General features: G+C 41.4%; 1 protein-coding gene across 3 annotated transcripts in view; it reads left to right on the forward strand.

The window, feature by feature from the left end:
* Positions 1 to 16,331, forward strand: part of tspan4a (tetraspanin 4a) — a 168,438-nt gene that overhangs the window by 95,866 nt on the left and 56,241 nt on the right. For all 3 annotated transcript variants that reach the window (XM_053865806.1, XM_053865807.1, XM_053865805.1), the window contains one exon: positions 15,224 to 15,415. In XM_053865806.1, coding sequence (XP_053721781.1) covers positions 15,224 to 15,415 — 192 coding nt within the window. The remainder of the gene's footprint in view (positions 1 to 15,223; positions 15,416 to 16,331) is intronic.

Here is a 16,331-nt window from a genome sequence, read left to right on the forward strand (position 1 = left end):
GTCACTCTCCATCTTCTTTGGGGCACCCGCTCTACGACATTTTTCTTATAGTGTCGAAAGCCCCTTTCTTCCGGAGCACTATGCTATAGACTCCCAGTCACCGGCCTTATTTTACAAAATCATTCCAAGAAGTTCTTGGGGCAAAACAAAAGAGGAAGAAAAGCCAGTTTTGGAGTGAGATCCCTTTATTCTGTTCTTGATTTGTATAGACAACAATGCCACGTCTTTAGCCCAAAACAATACATCTGCGTAATTCTTTGTTCGACGTGACTACAATTCAGGTTTGTCTTATGCCCACTCATGCCCCTTTCCCTGGCCTGACAGCTCCCAGCAGCTGCTGGCATGAGAATGTGAATGCGTATCAACACAGAATGCATGCTGCTTCAGCAAACCCCTCCATGTTTCGATGGGTTCACAAAACAGTTTTTCACAATGGTTAGAGGCTGCAGGTCATTCATTGGTCGAGCTTTCGCTGCAGGATTCCACAGAAGAAGCAGTACACAAACGTGTGTGGGTTATTGAATGCTGTTTTTTAACTGAGCAGACTTCAGCTTGGTGCAGATGAAGGACTATATATATATATATATATATATATATATTTTTTTTTTTTTTTTTTTTTTTTTTTCTATTTGAATGAATTTAGTATATGACTGAATCAAATGATGGACCCATACATACATGTAAACAACAAAATATTGTTTATTTTGCCTCAGTTTGACAATAGCACAATAAATCACAATGGTGGCTATGTTCAAGTTTTTATATCACCTTATTAAAACTAAAGCTCCTTTAATGACTTGAAAATATTTGTATCACAATTTCAATTTTATGTGGGGAGAGAACAGGGAGAGAATACAATGTTATATTGAATTCCAGCATTCACATTTTTATGAATGTATTAGCTAAAATGCAGATAGTGGATGTGAAGTGATAGTGAAGTGGATCTATACAGCATTTATATGCATGGTGTTTTTATAGAAGAGCAGAATGTGTGCGCCTCCTCGTCCTCCGAGTGGGGGGCAGGCAGACCGACGGAAATGAGTGTGCAGCACCATTAGCCTCACGGCCAACACGTGTGCACATAAAAGAGAGCCGCAAAAACTTGATGATGGCTGTGAATCAGGGAGCTGGTGCCGTGGGCTCTTTAGCACATCGCTGGGAAGTGATCTCGTGAACGTCAGGATGAGAGCTGAACATGAAATCCTGACCTTCGCTTCCATCTCCAGTGGCAAGTCACTCAAGCCTACTGCAATATACTCAACAGACTGTGGAGGTGCTTCAAATAATGAACTCGAATGTGTGATTAAAAAACGTTTTAAACCCCACTGTTCCTCCGCTCTGTGGTGAAGCTCATTGCCAGTTGGTCTCTACAGTCAAGTTGCTGGACACTTTTTCAAAGGTGAATTAATCGTCCGGATAAATGTTCCTGCTTTAGTCTTTGCTTAAATGAACAGTTATTAATGCGTGAATATTCTAAAAAAAATGGTGCGCATGCTGGCAGATTAGCACTACTGTATTTCATGATGTAGCTGTTATCATTCCCGAGATAATTCCGCTGGGTGCAACGTCAGACGTCATTTTTCAATATTCATTGAAGCTTTCTGCTGACCAAACACCTTGAAAACTCATTTCAGCACACGGAGGCTTTATTGTGAAAAGTAGGTCAGCATGTGAGTGCCCTGTGTGCCCTGTGTGCCAGGTATGGGAAGGACCGAGATGAGATGTATAAATCTTGGAAAAGCGGAAATCCCTGGAGCAAGTTTGAGGGAAAATTCACCAAAATATGATACCGTTTATGCCCGTCCGTTTCCTAACCCAGCTGAAGCTGTGACTGGCTGTCAGCACGTTTGTTTTTTGAAGAAACCTGAAATAAAGGGGAAATATTTACTCTTATATTTAAACCATTAACCAATGTCTGCACAGTCCAATGTGGAAATTGTAATGTTTTTGCAAATATATTTTGATTCATCTGTAAGCATTTCGAAACATCTCTCTGACTGCCTTCATATTCCACTGCACAAGGCTTTGGACTGGTACCCAGGAAGAGTTGTTATTATTATTATTGGTTGTAGTTGTAGTGCTATTTTAAATGTTATTGTAATGTAATATTTTCTGATAACATTTTAAATTCGATCTTAGAACGAATAACCTCATCATCACTTTCACATTTCAGCTGTGATCTTGGATTGCGTCCCATGAACATCATATCACCTTTTTTGGCAACCCAAAAACAAGAAGGAATTAAACTCTGTGACAGAGCTCAACAAAGTTCAGCCAATCGCAGCATACATTTGGATGGTATCCAGGGCTGGATTATCCATGTACAGTACTGCATTGGGCACAACTTTGGAAGGCCGCCTACAGAGATTTGAATTTGGAAAATATTTTTATGACTATCGGCGTCTGCAGTGGTATATACTGAACTGATATATATCCTATAAATATTAGAGCAGGACCACAGCATTGGAGCACTCCAAAGTCAAACTTCAGCACTGTAAATTCACAAAACTTTACCCTGAGACTTGAACTGATTTCTTTGGTTGACTGTGCCATAAGGAATGATGATGTATCCGCACTAGTGGGCATGTTCAGGGGGCTAGGTGTTGAGCAGACAGGTTATGGAATTGTTCATAGTGGTTTTTGATATGTTTTCTTGCTTTGAATCAAAGGGAACTTTGAGCTTGAAAACCTGGACTTTTTTATTTTGCCAGCGTCTCTAGAGTAGGGCTAGCGCCGCAGGTGGTTTTAGTGTGACCCGACTTCCAAATACATGGGGACAGACTTGTTATGGAGCCTAGCGGGTTGTGCTGAATCTGAGGGGTCAAAGATCTTATATGATCAGAGGATGCTGTTGCTGGAGAGGGCACAGCAACACGGTGGCCCTGTGGTGCCGCTGTAATTATGATTTTATTTTTGCACTTCTAGTCTGGTGGTTGTTTAGTCTTCTGGGCCAGTGTTGGGAAGTCATCACTCCACCTCTTATTTAGCACTGTTTTGTGTTTAATTGCTGTTATATGAAACCTCACAGCAACCAAAATGACTTGACTTAAAATATTGATCTGGATTGTATTCACTGTTTCCTGTGACAGATTGAGTCTCTGCCCTTTATTTATTCTGGGGAAATGATCAGGAAACATGAGCCTTTCATAATTGAAATTGCTTCTGGATCAAATCAAATTGAAGTTTCTGCTGAGAGCAAAGCGAGTCAAAGTCAGCGCGTGGAAAAATAGATGCAGTCTGACGCACCAAACTACTGCAAGTGAAACATCAGTCAAATATTAATGACTCAAGATGACAATTTGAAAAATTAAGCTTTGCGTCGTGGTGGCCTTGGAAGGAGAACTGGCATCAATTGACTGTCATCAAATTGAAAAACTATTTTCATTGTATCCCGCGTGTTCGGTTATATCACCCGCACAGTGATTTATAGGTTTTATCACACCTGAGCGAAGTCATGTGTCCCCAAAGTGATTGGAAGATATTAGGAATCTGACAGCTGATGAATTCCGCCGGCCCAGAAGTGCCAATGTTAATAATCCAATTAAAAATAAATGACTCCTCAACACATGATAAGAGGTGTATTTCCTCCACCCATGGAGAATATGTTAATTCGGATTTCACATCATTGCAATGGAGAGGGCTGATGGTGTGTAAGAATACCGCAAGATACTTTAATCACCTCCTCTATAAGTGAATACAGCCATACACCTCACTAACCGTGTGTCGGTGTGTGCATTGTTAAGGTGAGGTGAGCCTTATTACGTTTGCTCACCTGAAATAACTCCAAAAGTTTATTTCACGTTTCATTCATTTACTTTCTTGTGCCTTTTCCTTTGTTTGCACTTCAGATCTCTGCTTGGAAGAATGTGCACAGAGGTGGGAACTGACTTCTGTTTTTAATGATATCATAGTTTATGTGTGAAATGGAGCAGAGCATGCAGATGAGTCTTTAGTCAACAACGTTCCAAAAGTAAATTAATGATGCGATCTGCTGTTTCCAAACCTTTAACTGAGGCAGGCCAGAATAAATCCCTAATGTGACAAAAATGCTTATAAATAAATCAGCCGTCCCGTGTGGCTGTTATTTTCCCAGCAGGCTTTTAATTGTGGCTTTGATGAAACACCGTGCAACTTCAGGATGAATCCTCTGTTTTTGAATCATCGTTCAATTCCGTTGGTGAACCAGACCCTGCCTTTGGCGAGTCTATTTATATTCACCAGGGTGCCAATTCACCAAAACAAAACAAAAAAAAACAACATGTTTCAAGAGAAAGGTTTTATTCTTCTAGAATTCTCTATAGTAGTGAACACTTTTGGACACACCGACATTAAGGCTATACAAAAATATCTTATTGTACCTTTCACTTTTATGACAACAGAGTTTGAACTACAGGAGTGTCAGTCCTGAGTAGATAGAGTATGAGCCGGAGGAAACCTTAGATGTGCACTGGAAGCGATCATCATGGTGACCCTGGATGAAGTTAGGATTGTGATAGGATGTAAGTGTAAGTAAGGGATTTCTAGTGAGAGGGACCGCAGAGCTCTGACCAGACAAGCTAATGTACTGGTCTGTACTCTCTCTGGTTTGTCACTGCAGATGGTGGTTTGTTAGTCATGTGCAAGTGTTGCCTGCTCAGCCACTCTCTGTTGGTGCTTTATGAATGGGCTCTGCCCTGTGCTGGGACTGAGTCCCTCACGTTTTTTTACGCACGTACAGTATGTATGTATGTTTACAGGGTGTGATTATGATGTGAAACTTCATGGAGCCAGCTGTTGGATCTGGCGTTCTTTCAATGATGCAAATGAAATATAAATGAATGAGTTTATTGGAGGTATCCCAGAGGAAACAATGTTTCATACCCTTGAATGTAACCAAGTAACAATATCCATCCATAGTAAGGATCTCTACGATTCTCTATTCACACACACCAATGCCACAAGACCATGGGTGAGATCGTGTTACAGATGTGGAGAGACTGGAGGGTGACTTTGGGTCACAATGATAGTTCTATCATATTGTACATTTACATATCATATGTACGAAACTCTCAGTAATGACATAAGTAGAAACTGAGATTCTGATTCATAGTTGGTTTTGTTAGACCCAGTGGTCCAAATAAGTTTTCTGGCACAGCTGTCTAACTTTGCTCATACCAACACATGCAGGGTTTCTCACAGTGCTGCTGCCCAGTCACGTCACAACAACAGCAAGAGATCATGCTGGAAATATTAACACAACATCGCCGCCACGTAGCCATCTCATTTTACCCCTTTTTGGCTGATGAATTTCAATCTGCATAAAGGTACGTTCACAGTACACTCTATGTGAGCCATCTATGAACTTGTTGAGAGTTATGTGCTGTATGGTCTATGATCATAATTCATCCAAGAACTTTTCTTTCAAATTGAAAGTCCTTCGTCAGGTTATGTAACTACGATTTAATTTGACATTATCGTGTCACAGTTCTCTTGCACACATGCGTTCCGATGTAAAGGCAACAGATGTGAACTGAAGGACACTTGTCCTTCTGGAGCAGACAGCTACTGAAGTTGAGCCCTCTTTCCTGAGAGTAGCGATACAAAGAGTTCTCAACATTCCCTACTTCACCCGTCGTCACAGTGGCAAAGTCAAGTCTATTTACAAGGTTGACGTCTGTACACACAGACTCAGTCGTGACAACCTCTGTGGCAAGAACAGAAAACTGTAATGAATTTTAGTTTCTGAGTGAACAACATGAAAATTGCATGTAGTGGTTGCTCTAGTGAAGATATTGAGATACAGAAAAGATTGTCACTGAGGGATTGGATGGACATTATTTTATCAACGTGTGTACATGACACTTTGCCCTTATCATCTTCTGTTTATTTTGTCTTCATAACATTCTCCGTGCCATATTCACCCTTAGTCAGCTCCATGAGATCAAAACACCAGCGAGAGCGCTGCGACTCACCAACAAATAAGACATGCTTCTGTCAAGGGAAAATGATTTACAGTCTGATAACACTGTTTGAGCAATATGAGAAGCTCAGTTCCTCCCTACCATTGTATTCATTTTAACAAGCCTACAAACGTAGGTGATGAATATTTTCATCGGAATCCGCAAGAGTCACTCACAGAAGAGGAGAGATGATTCAATGTTTTCAGTCTCACCCGGCGGGGTCACTGATATGCGTGCACACAATTACTTTATATAAATGAAGCAGCGAATAATCCATGGTTTTCTCTCGCATTGAATGCAGGTGCATTTAATTTAGAATGTGCAGTCAGATTAAGGTTTTAAAGTGTCTCCTGTGCTTGTCCAACGGTAGAGGATTAGTGGCAGGCAGAAGTTTGGAGCAATTAACCAGATTTTGCGAAAGTGAATGACGTATGATAATTGAAATTGACATTTCATGACTTTTCTCAGTAAAGTAAATACAAATTGCATGTAAAATTAGACATTGAAATTATGTAAAAATAAATAAATAAATAAATAAAAATGCAATAGTAAATTCAGACACAGAAAAAGGCGAGATGGTCCATAGAGGAAAAAAATCGAATGACAATATTGAGGAAAAAAAATGCAATGAAAAATGCCACATGATAGTTACGTTTCCTTTGTTTCATTATTAAAATAGAAGTAACTGCATTAATTGTAGCAGAACCCAAGGATTTCAGGTCAAAGGTAAAAGATGGAAACAAGGAACCTGTATCTAGACAAGGGCCAACTACCAACAACATTGTTGATTCAGGCAAAATAGAGGAAAACAGACAATGTGGTGGGAAGGACAGGGTGAAGATGAGCTGGTGGGAGTGGAAACTCAGCTGGTGGTGGAGTGACAGAACTGACATTCGTGGCCATCTATGTGTCATAAAGAGTCATAAAGGAGCCTCGATGTTTTTGGATTGTGGGAGGAAACATGTGCACTATGTATGTAAGTGTATGCTGACAAAAGCAGCTCCAAGCCAATGACTGTACCATCCGAAACTGTGAAGCTGTGCACACAAACGCTGGTCCAGAGAGGATGAAGGGATTTATTTTGCAGGGATTTTATTTTGCTTCCAATTGTTACAGCCACAAAGAATCCATTACGTAACATTCTAAAGGAGTTGTTTGGGGCTACTGTCAGTCAAGCAGGAAACAGTTGTGGCTGCTAAAATTTAAATGGAAATTCTGTGAATCACTTAATCGCTGAGATTCATTCATTATTGATCAATAAGGGAAAAGGACATGATTATGTAGCGTTAGTTCTGGTGTTGTGGCGCTACTTCAAACGCACCATGCCCTGTAACCAGGGCTTTGCTTCATGGTTTACGATACAAGCTTCTGCCCCACTGGTGAGGAAGATCAATGCGCTCGCCGCCAAGCCTCAAGGCGCGGATGTCTTCTCCTTTTATAGGAGAGGGTGCACTGCCCCTGCTGGACAGCCAGTGCATTGATCTTTCCCTATGGTTGGGCAAGGCATCGAGAGGAAACCATGAAGCAAAACCCTTGTTAGCGGGCGCATAACCCTGGCAGTAGCCCTGGATTTTCAAATCCAACTTGCTCCTGATCGCATTTACATTTTTTTACTTTTTTTTTTTTTCCAGCAATATATTCCATTAGATATTTCCTGGCTTTGTGAGTTTATTTATTTTTTATTACATTCCTCTCACATCACAATTCATTTTTTCCACGTTTCCGTCCCCCGCTGCCCTCTATTTTTATGCTTACTTCAAACTTGCATAATTTGCAGCTAACTCCAGGATATTAATTGTGAGCTACAGAAAAGTTTCCTTCTACAGCGTGAGGGAAAAATAAGGAGAGTCGCTGCCGGGCTAGTTTGTGTTTCGTGTTCTCCTTTCCTACATGAGGCATGAAGTTTTGCATTTCTGAATTTTCTATTCGAGGATGGCAAATAGCCTGAGGTGGGGCTCAGCTGCTTGTTTACACACTAGGACTATTTTGGCAAAAATGTCATGATATTATTCTATTTATTTCAGTGTGAGGGACAAATCAAATTTGGACTCTCTTGCAGGAAAAGAAGGAGTTCAGCTGCAGTATTTTATGTTGAGCAGTCATGTTATTGCTGTCATTATGTTCACCATTTCAAACGAACAAAACCGCCGGTGGCTGAGCTCACTCGAGTGGTGGAGCTCTGCCATGTGCTTAAACAAAATCCCGGCCCAACTGCCGCTGAATTATCTAATTCATTCATCGTGCGGATCTTACATCCAGTACGAAGTAATACATTTACTCTCTTGTACTTATTTTTAAGTGTTTTTTTTTTAAAATATGGGTCTAAATTGTACATGTACATGTTTGAGTCCAATAGTCAATGTGAGGACATAAACTACTAAACTATTACTGTTAGTGCTAGTCAACTGGAACCTGAAATCAACGTAAACTTACTGTTTTTACTCAAATACAGTGAAGTCCAACATTATTAGTGCTCCTGCAAATTCTTAGAATTACTTTTTCTACTTTTTTTTTCTTTTTACATTACTTTTGACACTGGTATCACCCAGAGGATAAGACATTTTGCAAGCGGTAAAACCGTGTAGAGGAAAAAAAATCTCAGGCCTAATTTAGATTTGAATAAAAAGTGACATGTCCAAAATTATTCACACCCGACACAATAATCAATAGAAAACCCTTTAGTGGTCCAACAATCAAACGCTTCCTAAAATTGCTGATCCACTTTTGGCATGTCTCATCAGGTATTATTGAGATGTTGCCACCAGCAGAGGCCTGATTCACCATAATGGTCTTATGGTGATCCTTGGCTTGTTCTTCATGTGTCTCACATTCACTGTGGCCACCACAGGTGTCTCTTTTGGCTTCCGACGACATTCTGAGAGGTTTTCCAGTGCAGAAAATGTAGTACTTTTTAATAATACTTTACTCTGAAGCCACTGGAACTTGACATTTCGGGAAGGCCTCATAACCCTTTCCTGACTTGTGAACTGCCACAACATGGTGCCGCAAGTCCTCAGTGACCTCTTTTGTCTTAGCCATGACTGTCCACAAACCTGCAGAGAGCTGCTGTTTTACACCTGTTGAATGGTTAAAACAGCCGTTCCCAATGAGTCAGGGTAAATAGGATGCCAATAGCTTGGACAATATTTTCAATTTGGAATTTTCCCACAGTATAGACAGTCATTATATATTTTCGTTTGGTATCGTCCAACACCACGAAGACAAATGTAGCAAACAACCCACGCTGAAGATCGGAGTGAAAATCAAAATCTTATCAATTACAATTACCATTTTTGCTGGTAATAAAAGTGTTGCGGCTAAGACAAGATTACTGCCATGAGGTGGGGAGGACTGAATTGAAGAACGGTTGAAAGCCAGCACTTTACTGTAGCAAAGAACTTCTCAAGGATAGAAGTTTATTTAAAGATTTCAGATCCATAAACTGTGGGCAGAAAAAAAGAGTGACTGAAAGTCTCAGTTCCTGGCCACAGACTACGAACTGAGGTGTCCTGGTCATATGAAGCAAAACAAATGTGAGGGTTGCATGTTTGCGTTACATTCTTCACGCTCATTTCCTTTGTAGAAACGCTTGTGGGATGCGTCGAGGCTGCCGCCAGGTGATGGCATCACAGGTGGTAGCTGTGACATCATGCGGCATCAGCAAAAGGCAATGTTTGTAGAAACAAGAAGGGCTGTCACTTGCCATTGATGTTTCATGGATATATATATATATATATTTTGCCATCACACAATAAACCATAAACCTGCAATATACTGTACCTGTACATGTCAGCCAGTCATGATGCGTTCGTCATCGACCCAGGACGTGGAACTGACATACGCTTGGCAAATGTCGCCTTTTGTGACTTGAATGTTTCACGCTAAAAAGTTTTTTAAATTCCGAGGACACATTCCACAAATGGACACATTTGATAGCTACACCAGCTCTGTAACTGCAGTTCTTCAGATGTGGCACTGCAGCTGGATGCTTCTCCTCTCACAAGAGCTGAAGCTGTCAACAGACGCACAGAACTGACAATTCAGTATTGCAACACCACAACTTTCTGGCTTGCTTTCGGAGATGGTGATAGTCTGCAGCTGCTCTGCTCACTGTGGTCATGTTCTTAAATATATGCGCAGACATCAGAAAAGTGTTTGAAGTGACCCTCTCTCTCTAGTCAGCATAAGCAGCACAAAGTGAATAAGCAGATGTTCACATTAAGCAGGTATGATAATGGTAATATTTGATGATGAGGAGTGGGCAAACAAGGTGAGCGTCCACTTGTGAAGTGTTGGAGAGAAGGATGGCCCAGCTGGTGGGACCTGACACCGCAGGACAGGTGGTTTCCCGGGGCAGAAGAATCAAACATGTCAGTCAGCAGGAAAGGATCAGGCTCAAAAGTCAGGTGGAAGTAGGTACTGAGTTAGAGAGTGACACAGACAATCTGGCTCTGGCCTGAGAGCGCTGACTGCTTAGAAGGAGTGGGGAGTGATTCATCACAGCAAGGCTCAACAGGCTGAATGCAGAGTCAGAAGTGGTGGCATCCAGATATGCTGAAGGATTGCTATTTTTGTCATTATTTCATGATCATTTTTACCTTTTATTGATATAATCCCATTTCAAAATGATCTTCCAAACAGTGAGTATTATATTTGCTTTATATTGCATACTGTACTTCCTGTATTTTGGTCCATCGTGTAGAACACAGATTTAACAACCTTTAAATCTTCAGAGTAAAACCTCTCGAGAGAGCAACAGTTCGCAGCGTTAATCTTTGAGGATGAACAAAATGGAAGATTTCAAAATCGCAACGTCAAAAGCGAAATATAAAGAATTTGACTTGTTGCCTCCAGCAGTTTCTTTGAATCTCTGTTGCTTTGACTGTTTCCTATTCGCCCAAACTTAGCGTGCAAGTGGAGCAGAGTTCTCAGTGTATGATGTGCCATTAAAGCAAACACCTGCCGGTTTCGTCCGTCCAGGTCATGGGTCAGTTTACACGTGACAGAAGCATGAATTCCCAACTTCTGCGCGTGAGAAAGTGAGAGAGGCTCCCGCTTCACTTTTATGATGCAACAAATGCAGTCAAGTTAGCAGTTATTTATCGAAGAAAGTTTGTTTTTCAAACAGACATCGCTCCAGGCTTTAATCAGCAGTTGGAATCCGAGTCTCTGCTTCAAACACACAAACCTGCTGCTGCAATGGAGGAGGCGGCGCAGATGGCTGGGTTCATTTAAACACCCCAAATCTGGGACTGTGAAGATTCGAGCTGATGTTTTCTGGGCCGGGCTCAAGATCAGAGTGAAAATCAGAGTCTTATTGAGGCTTTTTGCTGGTAATAAAATTTGGGATGTTTTGCTTCAGAGACATGAAAACTGAACGACTGACAGCCGCCACTTGAGCACAGAACCTGTCAACGATACAAGGTTATTCAAATATTCTCGTTTCCTTGCAACTGTGTTGACAAGCAAAGCACAGTGTTTAATAGAATGTAGTGATGCATTTACTCAATATTAATTTGATATGCAGATTCAACCACTTTAATGCTAATGTGTCAAGACATGTCGGAGCAGTGTGTAGTTACTGCACAGATTGTGATGGTGAGCCTTCCACAAGCTACTGAGTTAAGCGTGAAATTATCCAGTTGCATTATTTTTTTTTCATCTTGTCTGTATGAAAATCCAATTTGCCTCCTTTTTTTTTTGCCATGCTCATCAGTTTCATTCCCAATCTCCCCACTCCCGCTCTTTGGGGGCTTGTCTGCAGCCGGTCTACACCAGACGCAGCACTCGGGGACGAAAGCGTGGCCGTGATCCTCAGCCACGCAGAGACTCTTGGTTTAGTAATCTAATGGAATCACCCAGCGATGATGGATAGCGAGTGTAATCCCCTCTGACTGCAAATGCTTCCGATATCTTTCTCGACCTACTTTGATTTCAAGAGCTCATTAAATACAATCTTTTTGCATTGAGTGCTTGAAATAGAAAAGGGGGAAAACAATAATGTCTTTGGATATGCAAGATATATTTTCTTTGACAGCCTGGCTGGTTCGGATGTTTCTGGTAGTTTGTGGTTTTCCAAAGCGGCTGCTGTTCTGCCAACAATTATAGACTTTCTGCTCTACTGGTGATGCGTTGGGACGAAACATTGAGATTGTGGCCCCTGGACGGGTCAGAAGGAACGGTGTCACAAAGCTGTGCGACATGCTCTGCCGCCTCTCGATGAAATTATTAAGAATAATAGATTTTATGACGCCTAAGACTCTGCCTTTACAGACTGAAATAGCATAGTGTCAGTGTAAGGCAACGTCTAAAAAAGTCCCCGTCCTGTCTGCTTTATTATCACCTCCTTATGTTAATTACTCCAGTGACACATACTTGACGTTTGTTGAAGTGTTACACAACACAAGCCTGTCCAGATTAATCGCTTATTTATGAGTTGATCATCTTTTTCCGTAGGCTGGTGGGATGTGTTTTCATCACATACAGTTGCGCGGGCTGCTGCTGGTGCAATTAATCACTTGGTTTCTTTATTTTATTTTTTTTGCCTTGTTAACTGACAAAATCTGACGGGAGTCTTCAAACTCACTACATGACAGCCCAGAAGCATGTTGCCATAGTAACTGACTCAGTACTGACGTCGGCGCGAAGCATCGCTGTCCACTATTGTGTAAATAGAGGCCTTGCTGCTAGAGAGTTTGGTCATCCGTGACGATCAACTCAGGATATCATTGTATTTTAATTCAATTTATCATTTATTTTAGATAAAGGGATTCATTTTTCTTTTTTTTTAAATAACAAACTGACTTCCAGGCTCAACTCCTGCGAGCCAGTCAGTGACTTCCATCTCTTGTTTGGCTCCAGAGGAGTAGAGTTGTTTGTATCGATCCACCAGCGAGACTGAGGTGCGCGGACTTTGATATTCCGTCAATAGCTCTGAATGTTTCAACACTGATTGTTTTCAGGGTGAACGGACGAGGGTTATACATCTCCTTTCTCCCGTATCACAACATGAAACACAGTTTATTTGTCGGAATACTTTACTTGAATTGTACACTCCGTTTCTACTCACAAAAGCATTGTGAAGAACCAGTGTGAGTCTGTAATGTGTGCTTCCTCCTATAACTTGTGGGGAGTCAGTGGATGAGGTGCGAAGTTTTCACTCAGAGAGCAGAAAATACATTTAATTTAAATGTCATGCGAACTTGTCAGTCAAGTTGATCCAGTGTTCAAGTTTTGCTGATCTTTATTTTGAGAGAATTTGAAGCCACCACTGGATTTCTAACAAGCATATGGGTGCCAATAAACTGCGTTTTTGGAAGTGCAGCGCCAAGCAAAACCTTATCTGAGAGTAACAGAGCAGAGGATGAAATTTGGAGGCACATGATTTTTGAACACCTCAAGCATTTGTTGATAGGTGAAAGATGGTTTGGGTTCTACCCCGTCAAACTAGGCAAATGTCTGACTACGTCATAGGAAGTGTTCTCCATAAAAAAACATTGTTTTCAATCATTGTTTTTTATTATTTTCAACCTTCTGGTATTAAATGTGGCATAAAGACAACGCTAAGCAAAGTGTTTAGGATAGTTTACTACCTATCAGACTAATGTTGTGTTCTTTGAATCTGTCTGTCTCAACCACTGGCCTGCGAGCAGAATTTCTTTTTTAAATAAATCATGAAGATAGTCTCAATTTGTAACAGTCAGCTTCAGTATTTGGGTATTGAATTTGTATTCAGAGTATGTGATCCTTCCTGTTTGTGTTTGGTAAGATAGCCAGGAAGCTCCTTAGTTCCCGTATGCACAATTGTGATAGAAGTGAAACTACACTGATAAGCTCCCCCTGTACGGAATGTTGGCCGAGATTCTGCAAAATAATTGCAACCATTTGCCTCCTTGAGAGCCTCCAGACTCAGGACACTGAAAGGTTCATCCGTCTATTTTCTGTGCCTGCTCTATATCAGGGGTCACAGGAGAGTGCGGCCAGTGGCAGCTCTGCGGGGTAATAAGCTGTGGGCACCCAGGACAGGTTGTCAATCCATCAGAGGGCATTTGTGGACCGACAGCAGCTCACACATGCTCTCACGGCTACAGGCAATCGGCAGGAGTCGGCGGTTCATCTTTGTATGTTTTCAGAGTGTGGGAGGAATCCCACGCTAGCTCTGGAAGAAGCTATTGTAAATACTACACGTCTCTGTTAGAGACTCACCACAAGAGACGGAAGATGTCCAATTTACTGGAGCAGTTGTTGCCCACAAGTAGCTTAACCTGCTGAGGGAAAGCTTTGAAATCTGTGATGAACTCATTGGTCCTGGTGGATAGACAGTGTATCTTTCGGAAACTGTCGATTCACATTGTTAAGCGAAGTTTGTTGAGTTATCGAATTATCATGGAGCTAGACGCTGGAATGGTCTCAAGCTGATCCAGAAAAGTTCTGCAGCGGGTGCAGGGTTTTGTTCCAGCCAACCCTCAGGAGGATCTTTTCCTGAAGACTGTAAACAGTGGATTTTCAGTCTGGTTTGAGACCCCTGGTCTACTAAGTGCTTTAACTTTCAAACATATACAATAAACCTCGCCACATACAAATCAATGTAATACAAAACATTTCGAGCGACCATGGGCCTTGGTCCTATGGTTAAGAATCATCCGCTATACTGCCACAAAGTCACATGACCAGCTGTTCAGGTGAGCCTTACCTATTTGTAGGATGTGGCTCTTTTCAGCAACACAGTAAAACAATGTGGCTCTTAGCCTCTGACTGGTTGGCCACCCCTGATCTAACAAATCACCCACTATTTAATAAAACATTTCAATGAGATGAATAAAAGATGAAAATACGAATAAAATAATAACAGAAATGTGATTTATACCACAAAATTACTAATTGCTGAAACAAGGTATTACCACTTTTGTATCTTTGTTGGAGGACACTTCACATGACATAGTCAGACATTTGCTTCTTTGATGGGGTAGAACCCACACCACCTTTCACCTGTTAACAAATGCTCGCTTCCATCTGGAGCGAGATTTAAGAAAAAGTTTGCAAGATAAAGTTGAACTCTTCCCACAGCATCCTTTGACTCTTTGCTCAGGCGATCATTGCGACCCAGTTATTGTTATGTTTGACGTGATTTCTTCCCTCTGACAAAAATCTGAGTCAGCTTTTTTGAGTGTGCACAAATGAGCACAAGCTTCAATGTGATATGATATTTTGTTATGTGACAGATACTGAAGATGCTCTATGAATCTTTTGAACCAACGCTCTTGTTATTTGTGTTTCTTCTGCAGTTGGGGGGATGTGGCATCTTAGGGGTGGGAATCTGGCTGTCAGTGACCCAGGGAAACTTTGCAACCCTGTCGTCATCCCTCCCTTCTCTGTCGGCCGCCAACCTGCTCATCGCCGTGGGGACTATTATCATGGTGATCGGCTGTCTGGGCTGTGTAGGAGCTGTCAAAGAGAGCCGTCCCCTGCTGCTGACGGTAGGTTATTGCCAGAATGGTGTGTGTGGATGCTAACTTCACTTTCAGAACTGCATATTTATGGCATGAAACCTGTTGTTATTGTCGTTATGCGGACTAAACAGAAGATGAAATGTCAAGTCAGTGGACCTTGTGATGGTTGTTTGATCATCATTCTGAAGAAAAAACGGGATCGCTAAAAGAATGAGTGATCTCAAGCTCACACCAATGAATGAGTGAACAAATGAATATACAATCATTGACCTTTGTCCCCACGGGTGTTTGGAATATTCCCATTACTCAACAAAAAGCGGTGTTTATCAAACACATGCGTTTAAATTCACTGTATTGTTACTAAGTGAAATGCAGCCAGTTTCCTTGAGCACACTGAAGTGGCACAAACTGAGCAATTTGGGGCAAAAGGAGTTGATGCCCATCAAAACAGTGGAATAACCCCATGATTTATTTGAAGGTGAAGCGGGTGAGATGTAGATCAGCAGCAACACACCCACCAGTCCATGCCTCCCTGCCTCCTTGCTCTTGTTTACGAGTGGACTGTTGGATTGGATGTGAAATTGAGCTTGCAGAATTTAAGTAGAGGTTCAGAACATTCTTTACTTCACGACTTTGACACAAGATTTGCAGGAAGCTTTAAAAGATGAAGACCTGAACCCCAAGCGGCTGAAATTGTTTTTTCTTAGATGGATGGCTTGAGCCTCGCTAAGAGCAGTTGAGGAGTGATGGTGGAAGCTGAATCGTTTTGTAGAAATGGCTTCCTGCTGCATCCCATTGTTCAAGAAAAAAGGCTCAGAAGCGCTGTAGAAAACTCTTTGTACATTCAAACTGTGGCGATCAATATTTACTGATCAGATAGTATTTTGTCTTGAGTATTGAGTGAAAATAAAAAATAAATATAAAAGAGAAAATCATATCTTGA

This window comes from Synchiropus splendidus, chromosome 5 (genome assembly GCF_027744825.2).
Source record: "Synchiropus splendidus isolate RoL2022-P1 chromosome 5, RoL_Sspl_1.0, whole genome shotgun sequence".
NCBI lineage: Eukaryota > Metazoa > Chordata > Actinopteri > Syngnathiformes > Callionymidae > Synchiropus > Synchiropus splendidus.